The sequence below is a fragment of the Etheostoma cragini genome, chromosome 13 (assembly GCF_013103735.1).
Source record: "Etheostoma cragini isolate CJK2018 chromosome 13, CSU_Ecrag_1.0, whole genome shotgun sequence".
NCBI lineage: Eukaryota > Metazoa > Chordata > Actinopteri > Perciformes > Percidae > Etheostoma > Etheostoma cragini.
Window position 1 is genome coordinate 10,292,041 of NC_048419.1, and position 19,644 is coordinate 10,311,684.

At 42.7% G+C, this 19,644-nt stretch overlaps 1 protein-coding gene across 3 annotated transcripts in view; it reads left to right on the top strand.

The window, feature by feature from the left end:
- Positions 1 to 16,646, top strand: part of LOC117955504 (Down syndrome cell adhesion molecule-like protein 1 homolog) — a 53,964-nt gene extending 37,318 nt beyond the window's left edge. For 2 of the 3 annotated variants that reach the window (XM_034890042.1, XM_034890044.1), the window contains exons 17-33: positions 514 to 754; positions 1,800 to 1,985; positions 3,704 to 3,859; positions 5,629 to 5,768; positions 7,847 to 8,000; positions 8,611 to 8,728; positions 8,866 to 9,029; positions 9,131 to 9,229; positions 9,520 to 9,708; positions 10,271 to 10,558; positions 10,639 to 10,794; positions 10,913 to 10,943; positions 11,063 to 11,181; positions 11,279 to 11,431; positions 11,640 to 11,840; positions 12,720 to 13,031; positions 13,643 to 16,646. In XM_034890042.1, coding sequence (XP_034745933.1) covers positions 514 to 754; positions 1,800 to 1,985; positions 3,704 to 3,859; positions 5,629 to 5,768; positions 7,847 to 8,000; positions 8,611 to 8,728; positions 8,866 to 9,029; positions 9,131 to 9,229; positions 9,520 to 9,708; positions 10,271 to 10,558; positions 10,639 to 10,794; positions 10,913 to 10,943; positions 11,063 to 11,181; positions 11,279 to 11,431; positions 11,640 to 11,840; positions 12,720 to 13,031; positions 13,643 to 14,076 — 3,141 coding nt within the window. In that variant the 3' untranslated portion in view covers positions 14,077 to 16,646. The remainder of the gene's footprint in view (positions 1 to 513; positions 755 to 1,799; positions 1,986 to 3,703; positions 3,860 to 5,628; positions 5,769 to 7,846; positions 8,001 to 8,610; positions 8,729 to 8,865; positions 9,030 to 9,130; positions 9,230 to 9,519; positions 9,709 to 10,270; positions 10,559 to 10,638; positions 10,795 to 10,912; positions 10,944 to 11,062; positions 11,182 to 11,278; positions 11,432 to 11,639; positions 11,841 to 12,719; positions 13,032 to 13,642) is intronic. The other variant, XM_034890043.1, reaches the window with a different exon arrangement.
- Positions 16,647 to 19,644: the final 2,998 nt, after the last annotated feature.

Consider the following 19,644-nt stretch of genomic DNA (forward strand, 5'->3'; position numbering starts at 1 on the left):
AGTTGCCGCCATGTGATTGACTGCTTAGAAATTAAGTGTTAACGAGCAGTTGGACAGGTGTACCTAATAAAGTGGCCGTTGAGTGTATTTTGACAAGCTTAATAATTATTGTATTCTTAAGCAAGATTTAAGGGTTGGACAAGCAAATATTTAAGCTTTTGCTGTTCATAGTGCCTTACAAGTGACAACCACATACACAAACTGCTTAGTTTGTCAAAAAATGACAAGCAAGGCCAAAGAACTCCAAGCTAACGACTAGACATTGGTGAAAGTATCAGTTACAGTATTACAAACAGAGCTCAAATCATCCAAACTGACAAAAAGCACACTGTGAGCCCGCTTAATATCACCAAAGAAACCGAAAAAGTGGATACATCTTAATAAAAAATAATTACTGTACATATTACTGCCAGTTTCCAAAATAGCTTACCAGTAATTTTGATGCAGCTGAACAAGGTTTAAGTTTGACATGCTTGTCTTTAATATTAAATGGTATCACCACATTTCTTTCAGGCTCCTAGGAAGGAGCTGCAGAACGGGGTGATCCGAGGGTACCAGATCGGTTACAGAGAGAATGGTCCAGGCAGCAACGGCCAGTACAGCATAGTAGAGATGAAAGCTACAGGGGACAGCGAAGTGTACACCTTGGACAACCTAAAGAAGTATGCCCAGTACGGGGTAGTGGTCCAGGCCTTCAACAGAGCCGGGACGGGTCCATCCAGTACTGAGATCAACGCCACCACGTTGGAAGATGGTAGGAGAGCCAGTAGAGAGGGATGGATGAAAGCGTGCATGGCAAGATTAAGGAAAAGGGAGTGTAGGCTGTTAGACTGTGTGTAAGAGAGAGTGTGGGACGACATAAGGGAGAGAAATCCAGAGATCCATAAAACATATCTCTTTGATTTGTCAAAAATAAATACAAAATGTTGTCAAATGCAGTAACAGGCAGACACATGAAACCTAGCTAACATATATAGACACACATGAACTCGGGCATACTCAAATGAAATGGTAGAAATGAATTTGCGGCACATCCCCCATTCTTTTTTCGACTTTAATTAGCACCCTCATTAGGCTGGTAGAGAGCGAGAGAGGAACAAGGAATCCCATTACTCTCTAAATGTCTGCCCACTCTGCCTCTCCTTTCCTTTATCACCCTCTTCCTCCCATTAGTTCCCCTCTCTTTCTCCTCTTGCTCCCTCTATTTTATCTTTTTATTTCATATATTTTTCTGACACTGCTGATCTTCTGAATTTTTGACAGAAATATATAGACAGTAATGACAGACACCCTGATCATGTTAACAGTAATAGTGATGGTAATTGTCCAGATACTGTAGGTACTATGAAGCTGCTCCTACAGCCCCAATTACCTTAAAGACAAACATTGTCTTCCTTCAAATTTTATCCTGCAGACCTGCCCTGCTCATCTGCATTTTAACCCCTTGTAGCTGTTCTACAATTCCCATGTCTCTCCCTCAGTGCTTTTCCTCACTTCCACCAAACCCCCTCTACACCTCCTTTCTTTCTCTCGCCGTGCTCTAAAACCTAGCACTGAACACGGAGCTTTGAGCTCTAATTTGAGCTTTTTTTGACTGATTTCTTTCAGCGGAGATTGCCTGTGGGTTGTTGGTGTTGAGTAGTCATTAATTATTTGTGATTCAGTCACCATTGATCAGTCAGGCCTTCTTAATGACAGCCATAACCAAGGATTTTTGACTAGTAGAAATCATTAAAAGAACCTTAAAGCGCATCTGTTTGAAACATGCAGCACTAACACTTGCCCCCTGCTCTTTCCAGTGCCCAGTGAGCCGCCGCAGAACGTGCGAGCCATCTCTGTGACGTCAGACGAAGCGGTGATCACGTGGTCAGAGCCTCCACGGCTGACGCTGCACGGTGTGCTGAAAGGCTACCGGGTTGTGTTTTGGTCCCTCTTCCCCGACGGAGGTGGGTGCTGTGGGGGCCAGGCCCAATGGCCAATGCAGAGTAATTATCACCTATCTCATTCTAAACATCACCAAACCCACCGTCTGTCCGTGCCACCCACCTACCTCCTACCTGTCAGTGTTGTGAGTCGTAATGTGTTAATGTGTGTCCGCACCTTTCTCATAAAGCACTTCCTGTTCCTGTGTCTCTTTGAATTTGTCTGTGTTTTACTTGGGCGGCTGTTGCTCAGTGGTAAAGTGGTTGCCTGCCAATCGGAAGGTTGGATGTTCGATCCCTGGCCCTGCAGTCCCATGTCAAAGTGTCCTTGGGCAACACACTGAACCCAGAGTTGCCCCCGCTGCTGTGCATCGGAGTGTGAATGTGTGTGAGTGTTTATCTGATGAGCAGGTGGCACTTTGTACGGCATAGTTCCTGTACTATGTGAAAGTGCTTAAATCGTTAAGACTAGAAAAGAGCTATTTAAAAACACTCCATTTACTTTTGTGTCTTAGATTTTTTTACACCATTAGCATTGATGGGAAGAGATTACAGTTAAAGTAGTGAGTGTGTTTGTGCTCCTATGTCTGTTCCACCCTGAGTCCTAAAATATTATGGTTAAATTCAACTAATTTGCATTCATGAATATGTTTTGTTGGAAATGACGTCTATATAATGGCAACAAAAGCTCAAATGAAAATGTTATGGTTTGTGTGGTAGGGTTGTCCTGGACTAAAGAAATTCTAGAAAAAAAATTGTTAACTAAGACTGTTAAGATCTTTAAAACTGAGTTTCCCCACAAAGAATCATGCAAAAACACCACTTGAAATCTTGTTTTAACCACAGATTTGCTCACACGTTTCTTGGAAATAAGTCATTCAGCATGAAATAGCCTAAAAATTGTTAATCGACTAAAGAAAGCGGAAACGAGGGCTGATAAAGAACTCAAGACTGTAGAGCAAGACTGAACACGTTGGCTTTTTAAATAATAAACCAAAACCAAAATCTTTTCTCAACCTTAACAAAGTACTTTAGTAACTTTTAAAATGTGTGTGGGATAGAGGATGGATACCCGACCCGAGCCCAACGGTACTTGACCGTCCGGTTTCGGGCAGATATTTAGAAATGACGTTCGGGTTTTGGTTGGGCTTGGTCAAATCAGCGCAACATTCTTAATTTAAAACGGCTTTTAATGTAGGTGGAGAGCTCAGCTCAACTCAACTCCCCGAAGCTTACTGTCATTGCCTGTGACATCCTCGCCATTCCAGCCAGCTGTAACTGCCTATGTTAATTACATTTTACAGAAAAAGTGGCCCTATCCTCAATCTAGCGTGGTACGCAAAACAAAAATCGTGTTCTCTGCTTTGAAGTTTTGTGCTTGGTAAAACCAACCTTCCACCTTAACATCCTCTTTACAACTGCTGCCTTGCAGTCCAGGCAGTTATCACATTTCCTCCAAAACATATTTAGCAAAGCAATTTAGTGGTTGTTAGGTTCCCTCCCTTTTCTACCTGTCATTGGCTTCAATGGCTTTCAGTTTGGGAGGGTTAATTGGTTAATGGGCTGACAACTGGGTAGGCCTTGGTTGAGGCTTAGATCGAGGCCTAGACTGAGTCCTACCCAGTTGTGAGCCCTTTATGAAATTACCCCTCCCAAACTGCCAGCTACTACAGGAAAGCCACTGAAGCCGGTGGCAGTTAGACCAAGGAACGTGACATAGCATATTAATGTAGATAACCTACAGTACTCTTTAAAACAGTTTTCCGTCCTATTTTCCTCAGAATGGGGAGAGATGCAGAATATCACCACCACACGGGAACAGGTGGAGCTGCGAGGGCTGGAGAAGTTCACCAACTACAGTGTTCAGGTGCTGGCCTACACACAAGCTGGAGACGGGGTCCGCAGTAATGTCCTGTATATCCAAACCCGCGAGGACCGTGAGTACACATGCAGGCAGAAATTCTAAAGAATAATATGTCAACATTATATAACTCATTTGTCAATATATTTTAGTACAGAAAAATCCTAATAGAGGAAAGCATGAACTGTACTTGCACAGTGTATGGGTTGATGGTAAAGGGGGTAGGGGGATAGGAGGGGGATATATAAAATAAGAGTGCTGGGCTGTATCTCAAACCCAAGACAAAAGCTCATTTATTCTGGAAAGCTCCATTAGCAGTGCTAATGAGAATTAAGAGGCTTTGGGTCAGGACTAAGGGGAGGGCTGTTGGAAGACACTGGAGGGTGACGAGGGTTGCTCCCACAAAGCAGTCGACATCCAGGAGTCAGCCATCAGCCTGGGCCCGCATCCTTTCCACCAGCCCTCTTGCCACAGGCATAGGGATTAACTCCTCTTGGATTAGAGAGAATTAATTTTCTGCTTACACCATTGGAGGCGGGATTACAGCCAGATCCATGTCTCTTTATAAAGGAGGGGGAGGAAGGGCCTGGGGACGGAAGATGGAAAGATAGTAAGGTGATCACACAACCTGTTCTTAGCTGACAAAACAAATAAGGCATTCAAAAGAAATGGAAAGAATTTGTTATTCTCAGCCAATTTAAATTAGACTGCTAGACTTGCATGTCCTGTGCATTTGGTAATTTGATTTGAGTGATTTAGCCCTTTACTATAACACATCCTCATCTGATTGGCACAGTAGTGCATAATATGTTCATGTAGGTGGGGATGCTCATTGTGCCTCGCTTCCTTGTCATGACACAAGCCATGCTGATTGTGCAGAGGACTCTCCGTCTGTGTGTCTGCCTGAAGTCCTGGGCAGATTTTGGGCACCAGATGGGACTTAACTCCCCCCCCCCCCCCCCCCCCCCCCCCCCCCCCCCCCCCTCACACTGCCACTCCTACTTTGACAAGGAGGTCCATTTATGATAATGATGACTGCCTCTTCTGCCCCTCCCCAACAACACCACCACCATCGTCGTCACTCCCCCAGGAAATTCACCTATCATTCTCACCATTCTTTCACCCCCCCTCATCCCGTCCCTCTTTTAGTACCCCCCCCCCCCTTTTTTTCCCCCCTGCTCATGTAATGTGCCAAATCAAGGAGTCCGAGTGCATGGGCTGGTTGAATGGATCAGGGGGCCTCACATAAAAGAAATCGGGGGGGGGGGATTTAGAGAGCTGTGCCTAACACTGCGGCAGCCACCTTCTGTAGGCTCCAGATGAGGCCCACTGTCAAGTGCAAGTCATATTTATGGTGGGGATTGAATAGGCTTGACACTGTGAACCCCGTACTGTAAGGCCAAGGTGATAAAGCATTATTGTTTACCTTTCACAATGTCCACACTCTTGATGTGTTTTTGTGTGAAGTGTGCATCCATTTTAAACCCTTCTTATGTCTTTAGATTGCAATGATAGTATTAAGGGGTCTCCAGTGTCAAGCTTAAGTGGCTAGCAGAGGATCAGACACTAGTGTCTTATCTGTTTGAGAGTTAAGAGAATGATGGGTGTCACAGAGTCAGAACTGCTGACCGATGTCTGAACGAACATATGTCACTGCCGTTCACCCAAAGGGAGTTCTTCCAAGTCCTTCCCAGAGCGGCTTAGTGCAGGATAAGACTAGCAATCTGCAAACAAGCCAGCTCACTTTAATAGTCATCCAACACCCGACATGTGCACGCACACACAAAAACACACACTGGAAGCACACGCATGCCCGTTTTGCTAATGGTCCTATGTTTTCTATAGTTCCTGGTCCACCGGCTGGCATCAAGGCAGTTCCCTCCTCTTCGAGTAGTGTGGTTGTGTCCTGGTTGCCTCCTCACAAACCCAACGGTGTTATCCGCAAGTACACCATCTACTGCTCCAGTCCGGGGTCTGGGCAGCCGGTAAGTCCTTCCTCTGAAGGTGTGACTCATGAGGGGCCAGTAGAAAATGTTTCTAGGTGATTGAGAAGCAAGGAATTTGTAAACTTGATAAAAAATCTTCCAATGGAAAGAGGGTGTTTGTGTGTGTGTGTGTGTGTGTGTGTGTGTGTGTGTGTGTGTGTGTGTGTGTGTGTGTGTGTGTGTGTGTGTGTGTGTATGTCTCAACCGTGTTTGCACCATCGCTTTATTTCCTGCCCTCCCAGATGAACAGATGAGGTTGTCTTGGCAACGTGATGAGACGTAGATATGCAAATGAAGCAGAGAACAAGCTCACACATGCACACTACCGCATCAGACACACACACACACAGACACATTTCAACATTTTCTATTTATACACAGGTTTGCGGAATTTCAGTTGTGGTTAGATCATGTGCACACAAACACCAGTACACAGTGAAATCTTATATCAGGATAAGAATCTCACTTTCTTATTATTCAGAAATACTCCTCCCTCTCTGTGCATGAGTGCCATGTAAATGAGCACAGGCAGGGAGGAGAGAGGCAGGAAGCTAGGGTGGGGGAAAGGAGGTTAAGAGAGAGAGAGAGAAACACCATTAGAGGTAGGGAGAGACCATGGGGGGAAATGAGAGAAAAATAGAGTGATGAAGGAGAGAGTGAGAGACAGGCTGGGAATGAAAGGAGGAGCAGAGGAGGGTATCAGTCACATCAAGATGAGAGTGCTTTTGTCCGTCTTTTCATTATCTCCTTGTATCACTCCCTGGATCACCACAACACCGCCGCTATGCTGGAGGAATGTTTGAAAACACACACACACACACACACATCCTCCCTCCCTCCCTCCCTCTCTCTCTCTCTCTCTCTGTCCCTCCATCCTCTGCTCTTTACTGAGCTAGACGGAGGGGGAAAGAGGGGAAAGCAAATGGTGAAGGAACTGAAGATGAACACTGAGATGAACAGATTAAAGAGATAGTGAGGATGGACTTGAGACAACAGTGTTTTTGTGCGTACGTTTTGCATGTCTGCGGGTGTTTGTGTGAATATGTTCTCAAAGATCTGTTAATAGGAAAAACAGGAACACATCATTTTAAGTTTTCTTAACCCAGTTATTAAATCTGCCTATGTGAGGTGAAATAGTTGAATTTGTGACAAAGTTTGTATGGACAATTGGAGTGATGTGCTCTGTTTGTTGCAAAACAAGGGGAAAAGAACATCCAGGCATTTAATCTTAATGTATTTTTTATTTCACTTATTTATCTTACAGTTTTTCTTAATAATACTTATTTGTACAGTAGAAGTTCTATAACAGTGTTACAAATCTCATAACCTTAAATGCAATTTCATTTCTTCTGTGTAGCACAACCCTTAATGTGCCCTGCAAAAGTCGGTCAATCACTTAAAACATTTAACTTGTGTGGTAAAGGTAAATAAAAAAATGCAGTTCATTGAAACAAAATAACATTTCCCTTTTATCATCGGTCAGTCAAGACAGTCCAAATCCTGCTTTTATTTAATTTAATTAAGGTTTCCTGCCAGGCCTTCAATATCAATATATCTCTATTCAATAAACTAGCAAGTACAGACAAGGAAAAAACATCTGGATGCTTAAATTCAATTAAGCAATAAGGAAATTCATGTGTAGTAGGAATACGCATCAGAGTCAAACAATGTTTGAGGTGAAACAGACTAATTCTAAAATAAACAGTGCAAACAGAAAAACATTTGGGAACATCATTATTGTATTTCTACGTAGATTAAAGAGTCTTCATAGAAATACAATAATGGTCACTATAACATACAGGCCTAAAAAAGAAGCCCTGCCCTGGGAAATACCTGTCCTACACACTAGATATGTCAGTCAGAGCAAGCTGTGCTGATATGTTGATCTATAAAGTGTAAAATGTTAGAAGTAAGACCAATTGGGAGAATGTTCACTTCTTTTTTTCCAAGAAAATTAAGACTTAAGTTTGTTATTTATTACCCATTTGAGATGTTTAACCTGCAACTCTTCTTTAGTCTCATAGAGTTTTGAGTACAACATGCTAAGCTAACATGACATTGCGTGCCCTCTCTCCCAGGCCCCCAGTGAGTACGAGGCCAACCCAGAGATGCTCTTCTATCGTATCACGCACCTTACCCGTGGTAAACAATACCACATCTGGTCTGCAGCCGTGACAACTGCCGGCCGAGGCAACATCAGCTCAAAGGTCACAGTGGAGCCTGCTGGGAAAGGTGGGTCCTCCGGGTTATCCTGTAGTGGAGTAGAAGGGAAGATAGATTCCTGTAAAGGTTATGGGGGAGAGTGCTCAAAAGATGGCTATGAAACGGCGACGTGATCACCCGTACACAGATCACTTTCATCACTCTCTCTCCTTTTCTCCCAGTCTGCGCTCTCTGTTATTGATTGACAGCCGTAGTATTGATTAAGTAGTAGCTATGTTGCAAGAAACACTGTTGTTAATTATGTGGTGATGAACAGGGCCTATCCAGTAAAATGACCCTTGGGGAGAGATGTAGCAGGCAGGAATCAATAGAGGGGAGGGTCTATGGAGAAAAGAAACACACTAAGAGGGTAGAGGAGGGGCTACACTAAAACACTTCGCTACAGCTTTTTACTCGCAGCAGTGAGTAAGACCTCTCCCCCCCCCTTAGGCAAACTGGGCTACTTATTTAACAAATAACAGAGACAGGGAAGTTAGACATGTGAAAGTACAAAGAAAGACATCTTTGTGAGAAAGATGCCTAAGAAGTTTTTGTTTTGCCGTGGTGTATCTATCATCTTTGTGTTCGAGAATGCGTCAATGATTCAATTTTAATCACTTTATATTTTGTGTGTGTGCAGTCCCGGCTAAGATCCTGTCCTTTGGAGGCACGGTGACCACACCCTGGATGAAGGAAGTGCGTCTGCCCTGCAGCTCAGTGGGAGAACCTGCCCCCACAATTAAATGGACCAAAGACAGGTCCGAGCTAATCTTATACCACTTATATATGCCAGCGCCACGACTCACTCAGACCAGTCCTGCCGCATGTGAGAGAAAAAAGAAAAATTAGTTATGGGATGAGATTAACATCTGTAACTGGTCTGTACGTTTTCTAGTGAGGACTCGGCCAGTCCGGTGACAGCTGATAGTCAACGGCAGATCTTATCCAACGGCACGCTGGTGCTGCGTTCAGTCAAAGCAGAGGATTCTGGGTACTACACCTGCACGGCCACTAACACCCTGGGCTTTGACACCATCATAGTCAATCTGGTGGTGCAAGGTGAGAAGAAACAGAAGATCTATTTGAGTGGAATTGGCAGGTGGAGGGTGTGTTTGCTTTGTTATGTTGTGATGAGTCACTGTCTCTGTGTGTACATCCAGTTCCTCCCGATCAGCCTCGTCTGACAGTCTCCACTACCTCAACCTCTTCTATCACCCTGGCTTGGATCCCTGGGGACAATGGGGGAAGCTCCATCAGAGGTAAGACTTTGGATAACAGAGACCTGCCCACCATGCAGCTGTCTCATAGAAAATCTCTTCAAACTATGATTTTGTGACTGATCCTTTTTAATGTGCTTCCCCCTCTTACTGACAGGTGTACTAAATAACAGTGTAAACATTGTGTCTGTGGAAGTAGCCAAAGTAGAGCTGATTCTAGCTGACTGTTGCCCCCTGGTGTCCAACAGATGTAGTAGCAGCAGCAGCAAGTCTAGGATTTTTTGGGATTTACAGCTGTTGTTCTAAATGACTTGTGTTGTGTGATTCTGCAGGATTTGTGCTGCAGTATTCTGTGGATAACACAGAGGAATGGAGGGATGTGTTTATCAGCTCCAGTGAACGTTCCTTCAGGCTGGACAATCTGCGCTGTGGAACCTGGTACAAGGTCAAGCTGGCTGCCAAGAACAGCGTGGGCTCAGGGCGCATCAGTGAGATCATTGAGGCTAAGACACATGGGAGAGGTGAGCTGTACTGTTGTACAGTACACGTGAGTGAAGCAGGAAACGGACTAGAACTCTGGGGCCTGAAAAGTTGCTTTTGCTTTTTGTTTTTTGCTCTTGCTGTTCCATCTTATTTAAATTTGTTTGTTTTAAGGCAAAATGACTACAAAAGAAATGGGGAGGAAATTTGTTTGCTGTAATTTGTTTGCTGTACTACTTCAATTCAAACATTTCTCCAAACAATAAATAAATAAACATTAAACAGGAAGACGCAATGACTCCAGAGTGTTGCTGGGATATAAAATAAGATAAGCCTCTACATGGTAATATGCAGGATTAATAATGACACAAGCTGGACCAATGACTTTAAAAAAAAAAAGAATTCTTATGTTGCATAATACTGAAAATCTTCACTAAGACTTTGTGTGTAGGGACAATTTAATGAATTAAATCCTCATGCAAATATTACCTATAGTGATAGTGTCTTTCCCAGATAAAAAGATCACAAATATATACAAACTGACATATTATATTGCTCTTTCTGACCTCCTGTTGTACTGGGTTTTGCCACTCTTCTCTACAGAACCAGTGTTCAATAAGGATCAGCCGCTGCTCACCCACATCAACTCCACTCATGCCGGGCTCAACCTGCAGGGCTGGACCAGCGGGGGCTGCCCCATCACTGACATGATGCTGGACTTTAGGCCCAAGGGTACCTGGGCGTGGCAGAGTCTCAAAGCCAACTCCACCACTCAGCTCTTCCTCAGTGAGCTGCGTGAAGCCACCTGGTACGAGCTCAAAATGAAGGCATGCAACAGTGCTGGGTGTGGCAACCAGAGCTCCCAGTTCGCCACCACCGACTATGATGGCAGTAAGTGTATCCTACATGTTTTCTGAGTGCCTCTCGCACTGAATTTCCTGCGTTCAATATTTTCCTCCTTCTCTCTGCAGGTACAATCCCTCCCATTAAATCGGCTCGTGGAGAAGGGGATGACGTGAAGAAGCTGTTCTCCATTGGCTCCCCCGTCATCCTGGTCACTCTTGGTGTTGCTTTGCTCTTCATTATCCGCAAGAAACGCAAGGAGAAGAGGCTTAAAAGACTTAGAGGTGAGAGAGAAAGAAGGCAGTCATAGTGTGTAATGGATTATTATTACATAGACTGACTAGTTGAAACGATTATCCTCACAGCCAATTGTAATCTAATTACGATGTTGTCTGCTTATAGATGCTAAGAGCCTGGCAGAGATGCTTATCAGGTAAGAGCCAGCTTTTATGGGCGTTAATTATGCCTACTGTGTAGTGGAAGTAATATTTCAGATATGTTTGGAAAACCTTATAAGAGAATGACTATATGTGTATATATGGATGTGTGCAGCAAGAACAATCGCAGTATAGACACTCCAGTAAAGGGCCCTCCTCAAGGACCAAGGCTCCACATTGACATCCCACGTGTTCAGCTACTCATCGAGGACAAGGAAGGCATCAAACAGATAGGCATGTGGCTGCGCTCAATACGCAAACTATCATATCACTCTAATTTTCTAGTAGCTTATATTTGATAATCAACTTTTTTTTTGTCTCACTGCAACAGGGGAGGACAAGGCTGCAGTGCCAGTAACAGACACTGAGTTTAGCCAATCAGTGAATCCACAGAACTTCTGTACAGGCGTGTCTCTGCACCACCAAGCCCTTATCCAGAACTCAGGGCCTTTGATTGACATGTCAGACATCCGCCCAGGCACCAGTGAGTTTGTTTTTATTTTCAAATGAAGTTTTTTTACGATACATTCCACAGCTCCTAAAGTGGCAGAACATGAATAATGCAAGTGAAAGCTTTGATCTCGTATTGAGTTGCCCCTTATCCACTTCAGACAGTAAAGACAGTATATTCTTCACAATCAATACACAGTCTTTGTACTACCAAGTTCTCTGATCACTGTGACCTCTCTCAGACCCCGTGTCCAGGAAGAGTATAAAATCAGCCCACAGCTCCAGGAACAGATATTCCAGCCAGTGGACACTGAGCCGACCGAGTCAGAGCCAGTCGACGGCCTCGGCGCGAACTCTGACCTCCGACTGGCGGACGATGGGCTCTCACGGCATCACCGCCACAGAAAGTGACAGCTACAGCGCCAGCCTCTCGCAAGACACAGGTGGGTCAATCCCAGCTAATACTACTCTTACTATTGCTTTAATGTTATTTCCCAAAAAAATGTAACACCAAGAGCAGTTGTTTTAGGAAAATAATAGTCTTTTACTCCGTCAAATTCAAGCCCAAACCGGCAGCATATGAAAACTATATACACCATTGACATGTATTCTCACCAAATGTAAGACTGGAGAAAATAGATTATATCTTTAACCTTACTTAACTTAACTAACCTACTTAACTCTGCCTTCCCAAATCTATTGACTTCAGTATTATTATGTCCTAGTTAAGCCTCCGACTACTAACACTATTATAAATGCTACCTGTAACTAGTGATCGGCAATGTATCTATTATATTCATATCGTTATGAGACTAGAAAGATTTTGGAAATCGTTATATTGTAAAGGTATGTTATCGTTTCCTGGTTTTAAAGGCTGCATTACATTAAAGTGAGTAATTTTCTGTGTTACCAGGCTCTTCTATTATTTTTACCTTTAGTTATCATATCTACGTTACTGAAGATTATCTTAAATCTCATTGTGAAGCGATTTTGTTAAAGCACCAATTGTCAACCCTATAATATTGTCACAATATCGACATTGAGGTGTTAGGACAAGAATATCGCTATATCTGATTTTTCTCCATATGGTCCACCCCTTCCGGAACACTTTCACAATTAAAAAGGGGACAACAGATAACAACATTACTTTGTAACAGTAATCTCTTTGCATCTGGATACAAATATACAAAAAAGAGTCCAAAGGTCTCTCTGTACATCCTTTTTCTGAGTAAAAACACGATAGAATTATTATTTAAATCAATCAAACCGGCTTAGGAAATTGTTGCCACAATTATATTTAATACACAATGTATGTTTTTCAGATAAGGGTCGCAACAGCATGGTGTCGACAGAGAGCGCCTCGTCCACCTATGAAGAGCTGGCGAGGGCCTACGAGCACGCCAAGCTGGAGGAGCACCTGCAGCACGCCAAGTTCACCATTACAGAGTGTTTCATCTCCGATAGCTCATCCGACCAAATGACCACAGGTACCAATGACCCGGCAGACAGCATGACCTCCCTCAGCACGCCATCTGAACCTGGCATCTGCCGCTTCACTGCCTCGCCGCCCAAACCGCAGGACTACGACCGTGGTAAAAACGTGGCTGTGCCCATTCCCCACCGCGCTAACAAAAGTAAGTACAAAAAGATGCATTTCTGCTTTTTCTTTATTTAGCGTTTTTGACAAGGCATTTTGTACTCTATTCACCTGTAGGGCTAAATATTGACAATCAGTTTTTTCTTTTTTTTGTGACCCAGCGGTACCCTGACATACAGGACTGATAGTAAAGTGAGATTCCTACCCCTAAAGTAGGAATTTAAATAAAGCACAGAGACAAAAGGCCTAGAATAGAGATATTACCAAACTAAATACACTACAAACACATAGTGGGGATGAACTGGACTGTGTGAGAAAGTGTTCATTGCACCATTTCTCTGCAGATAAAAATCCCTCTTAAGGCCAGGAAATGACACTGTCACTGTGAAATGATTCAATTTGAATCAAACTATTTTATACTGCTAAATAATTACCTCCAGACAGTTGGCTGGGAGGGCTAAAGCTACACAAGGGAGTCATGTTTCTTGGTTGATGTGTTGTATGTCTCCAAGGCTCAGTTTCTTGCTGCACACATGGGAGGATAGATTCAAAACCCCCAAGGCACGTGTTACAACACAGGCACATAAGCATGTATTAATATAGGAAATAAAGCATTGTCGCTTTAAACTCTTCTCTCTCTCCTCTCAGGTGAATTCTGCAACCTTCCTCTCTACATGAAGACAGACCCGTTCTTTCGCAAACAAGGGGAGCTGCATGACCCGTGCCCGGCAGTGCCACCGCGGGAAGCCTCGATCCGCAGCCTGACGCAGCGGGCGTATCACACCCAGGGCCGTCACAAGACTCTAGACCCTGCCAAGCAGCAGGTCCTGACGCTGGGCCATTCTGGGCTGAGCAGCTTGGGTGCGAGCTCGGGCACTGCCACCTTGCCCCAGAGGACTCTGACCATGCCCAGCTCCAACACGGCTGCAACAGCTTCCACTTCCAGCACGAGCAGCAACCCCACCAACAGTAACAAGGTGGGGGGCTCCAGAGACTCGCTGCTAGAGAGCAGCTCCTCTGCACTGGGGAGACTGCAGAAACAGAGTGTGGGGGCCTACTCCAAGTCATACACACTGGTGTAGTCCCTTCTCTTGCACAGACTTGCATTGCTGTCCCACTCCTCAGCCAGCCCCAATCTGGTGCTCTTCAGGCTGGGTCAGAAAGGGCATGCAACCATCTTTCTTTAAACCCAACTAATGGTCAAATGCCCGGCATTCTGTCTAATTTTCCTCGGGGTAGATGTTCTCCAAGACAGAGACCCAGCTATCCTATACTTTTCATGTTCACCTGGGACTCTATAAAAGAATTACTAACTCCAACTAACAGTTCCAGCCGGCTGGTGCTCAGCTCCATTCACTTCTCGCGGGAGTAGCACAGCAAAAAAAGCAATTTTGTGGTCATTTGGAAATATTGACTGTAATTGAGGAGCTGAAAGCTCTGTTTATGATGATGATGAAGACGACGACAGCCAGTATGAAGCTGTGTGGCCATCCTGTCTCTCATATGCACACACATACTGTCCTCCATAGTTTGAGTATTCTTGTCAATTTGCAGGACTTCAATTAAGTTCCCTATTCTTCCTGTATCTTTCACCCTCTGTGTCTCTTATAGTCCCAAATTGCTATTGGCAGATTTTCTCTTAATGGTGATTCCAAAAGAAATGATTCAGGTTCACGTCCAAGAAGGATACAATTTCTATAACGTTAATATTCTCCACACATCTCTTCAGCTGAACAGTGTCTAACTTTTAAATCAAATCACACACACAACCCAAATGAACCAGCTATACGTTCTCACATTACAAAAATAGAGAATATTTGGTATTATAAAGAATTTACATATATATTTCTATGTAGGTATATTATTGACATTTAACTGAAATTATGACAAAATATAAATTGTATGTACTACAATATTGTAGTAGTATATACAGCAATTTAATGTTAATGTCAAATTTAAGAACGAGACAATCGCTCAATCATGAAAGTTAAAAAAGAGAAATTTAAAAAGCGTGGACTAAAAGGAAAAAAAGGTTTGGTATATATACGGGATGTTCTGTATGTTACTGTATGTAGACTGACTAAGAGAAGAGGGTTTCGCTCCTGTACGGACAGAGAGTGGCCCTTTTCTAGCCGCATGTTGAGATGGGAAAGGCAAGATGGGCTACTGAGTTTTAGCTCCAGTAAAAGGCAGGCTGGCTGGGTGAACAGATAGTAGCCCACCTGGTTTGCTGTGTGTGTTTGGAAACAATTAAGGCAGAAAGCCTGTAATATTATGTAAGTCTGCTAAAGAGAATACAGGCTCTTTGATTCTATTGAGCTCGCCGAGAGCATGAGTGATTGGTAAATACGATGACGTCAGTATCAGAGGTTCCACAAATATGTTTTATGTCGGGAGGAGGGTCGGTGCAAAGTGATTACAGACTTGAGTTATCACTCAGAATTGAGGCTGCAGTAACACATCCCACTAACTTCCCAGCCTGCCTTGGCGATTTTCGCTCTTCAAAGAAACGGTTAAACTAGCTGAAAGAATCCCAGTCATGATGTGAATGAAGTAAAATAATATAATGTTGAGCAATGTTATATGTCAGGGAGTTCAGTTTTGAAAATGATATAATGTTCACTCAATTGATATCTTTGTTGTTGCCCTGTCTGAAGTACTGTATATGTCCTGCTTTCTTTAACTCCATGCCCCTCCATTTTACGCTGATGTACATTCACACAACAAACTATTAGAATGTCTTTTTGAAGCATCTCCATAATAGCGTTTTGTGGTTTATGTTTTAATTCATCCATTTGCTTTGTTTGTTTGTTTAGGGGAGGGGGTTATCTGTTGGTTTGTTGATTTTGATTCATAATATTCATTTAAATTTGTTTGGGGTTTTGTCAAAATGTTGGCTCCGGAGGCCAAACAGTACCTTAGTACTGTTTGTATATGTGGCCTGTGGCTTAAACCAATTCAGCCAATGGAAATCAGGGACTTGTAGCTCTTTTGGTCACACAAACTAATGTTGCGTGTGTATATTGGACTGGACTGGAGTCGGCCTGCAAGCCTGAAGCATTCTGGCTCCTGTCCTTTTGCCCCGTTCAGATAAATTAAAGCAAAATTCACCGCCCTACACATACTAGACCCATCATCTCTACCTTTTCAGTGTTGTTTATAAATTAAGTCTTGTACATAAAACACAGTTTTGTATGAAGAGCTATTTTCGTCAGAATAAATCAGGGGACACATCAGGGTTGAATGCCCCAATTTCAAAATTGAAATAGTATCAAAAATAAAATATTTTACTTCTGAAATGGGCAAAAAACATTTTTCTTTCCCTTAATGTTTTTGATACTAATTTGTTGAATTTTTATTCTTTTTTTTTTTAAAGGTCTTTTGATGTTGTCATTTGTCCTATTTACTTTTTTATTATTTTGTATTTTGTTCATCCTCAAAGTCATTGCATGCTTGCTAAAAGGGAAAAATTGAAGGAAAAAATGTATGAAAAACAAAACAAACAAAAAAATGTCGAGGGTATCCCAAACATTTGTTTGAGTTGCTTGTTAGCAATTGCTTGTGTTCAAAAGTACATTTTCTATGAAAAGAAAGCAAAAACTAAAAAGATCATTCTAACACCTTGTGCAATAAAGCTATCTTTCATACGTCACGGCCTCTGTCATTCTCAACAGGTTTGTTCGCATATCATCTGAAAATGTTTGAACAGCTAAAGCAGCATTTCCTGCTGGCACGGTCATGAGAAGAGATGAAATGGGGGAAGTGCTACAATAGAGAAAGCTTCCCTCAGAGGAGTGTGTGACTTGGATTGAGTATCATTGTTGGGACCTGTCGCCGGTTGACATCACACAAAAACATTTATTTCATCTATCATTTATTATAAACATAATTTGAAAATCTAAACATTTATTCAGTCAATTTAAATGATTTTAAATGGGTACTCTAGCAATTCTTTCACTTTTATAAAGTTTGGGGTCTAATGAGAAACAGATTTTGGTCAAAATAGAATCAGCAGAGGCAGATATTGTACAGTGAAGAAAATAAGTATTTGAACACTCTGCTATTTTGCAAGTTCTCCCACTTAGAAATCATGGAAGGGTCTGAAATTCAGTCATCGTTGGTGCATGTCCACTGTGACAGACATAATCTAAAAAAATACACCTGTCCACCCCATACAATCAGTTAGAATCCAACTACTAACATGGCCAAGTATAAAGGGCTGTCCAAAGACACTAGAGACAAAATTGTACACCTCCACAAGGCTGGAAAGGGCTACGGGGAAGTTGCCAAGCAGCTTGGTGAAAAAAGGTCCACTGTTAGAGTAATCATTAGAAAATGGAAGAAGCTAAACATGACTGTCAATCTCCCTCGGAATGGGGCTCCATGCAAGATTTCACCTCGTGGGGTCTCAGTAATCCTAAAAAAGGTGATAAATCAGCCCAGAACTACACGGGAGGAGCTGGTCAATGACCTGAAAAGAGCTGGAACCACCGTTTCCAAGGTTAATGTTGGTAATGCACTAAGACGTCATGGTTTGAAATCATGCATGTCACGGCAGGTTCTCCTGCTTAAACCAGCACATGTCAAGGACCGTCTCCAATGTTCTCCAATGACCATTTGGATTATCCAGAGGAGTCATGGGAGAAAGTCATGCGGTCAGATGAGACCAAAATAGAACTTTTTGGTCATAATTCCACTAACCGTGTTGGAGGAAGAACAATGATGAGTACCATCCCAAGAACACCATCCCTACTGTGAAGCATGGTGATGGTAGCATCATGCTTTGGGGGTGTTTTCTGCACATGGGACAGGGCGACTGCACTGTATTAAGGAGAGGATGACCGGGGCCATGTATTGCGAGATTTTGGGAAACAACTTCCTTCCCTCAGTTAGAGCCTTGAAGATGGGTCGAGGCTGGGTCTTCCAACATGACAATGACCCAAAGCACACAGCCAGGAGAACCAAGGAGTGGCTCTGGAAGAAGCATATCAAGGTTCTGGCGTGGCCTAGCCAGTCTCCAGACCTTGAGGAATCAGGAATGTACTGTGGGCATATAGCCTATATCTTAATGGGTTGGAAAGTAAGCATATAACAATAGTAATAATAATAATAATAAAAATAATAATAATGCTGAGAACTCACAAAAGGATAGCAAATGCAGGTCAGTAGGCTAATATTCTGTTCCTGAGAGCTTATTGTGACACTGAACGATAAAAAGGCTAATAAGCGGCGCAGCCTGTTGCTCACCCAGTAAGAGCTTTTGTCCCATGTTGGCTGAGTCCTGCAGCGGCCAGGGTTAAAATCCGACCTGCTGCCCTTTGCTGCGTGTCATCCCCCATCCATGTCTACCCACTTTCAATAAAGAGAAAAGCCCCAAAAAGTAATCTTTAACAAAAAAAAGCCTAAATAGCTACAATTACCGTGGAATGTGTCATTTAGTCAAATGTTTTGCATAATGTTAGGAAACATCCCACATGTTCATCCTCGGGCTGTAGAACCTGTAGTAGTAACACTGTACTTAATTTACATCAATCAATCACATAAATTATACAGACTAATGTCAAAACCACATTGCACTGAATGATACAAGGGATCAGAGATGTGCTATTCCATGTTTGAAAATACGTGTCATTATTATATAGTAGTATAGTAAGCATAGATAAGTAAAGCAGCCCAGACCATGTGCTATACTTTGAGGTGATGGAGATGGTGGAGACTGAAGATGCACTGTAGCTGCTCACATACGGCCCCAATGTAAACTGTTTTGTGATTTGTGGCACCAGATTTGATGTCAGTAAAGCATCTGAACATTCAGCAGTCATCAGACATCTTGTGAGAATTTACCCAATAACGTCAGATGTGAATGTGGAATGTAATGAGCGGACGGGAAAGGGGAACAAACTTGTAAAGCCACAACACTTTTTAATCAAATTACACATGATAATCCAAAGTGAGTAGTGAGATGTGACCTGTTCTTACAGGAACTCTGCAGCTAAGCAGCCACAAGATGGCGCCATAACATTATAATGGCCGGGCCATCCATACAGGTTAACAGATACTGTGACAAAAGTGTTCTATCAAAAGAGTGCAGTCACTCATGACGGATATGCTGTAAATAATTGATGTTTTTCAGAGTCACCTGTATCAGAGCCTAAATACTACAGCTTCTAGTTACTACATCAGAGGTCTTCCTGTATGCAATATGTGTATGTTCTTTTTAAGAAAGATGTTTGATTGATAGCAGAGTTAAAAACTGGCTTAACAGCTATATAATCATGCCTTATTGTGTTAGTTTAGCAAGTTGTCAATCAGGAAAATAGTTGAAACCACGCTATATTATCCCACAATGAAAAATGTGGATAATAATAGCCTGTATTTTGTCAGATGACAGCAAAGTGCAGCTTGGATTTTCATACATTTTTACATAATACTCTAAATAGTAACCAACAAAACTATATTGATTTGCTGTGCTCCATTGTTCTGACCATAGTAATTTTGCCACTACTGCATGGCTTCGTTAACTACAATTAGAAAAAGCCCTTTTGACAAAGAAGTTCCAACTTCATTTGTAAAATGTGACACTAATGGATCGAGGTACCGCTCAAATTGTAAAAAGGCTCAATAAAAGACAAACACATGAGAGAGCAGAG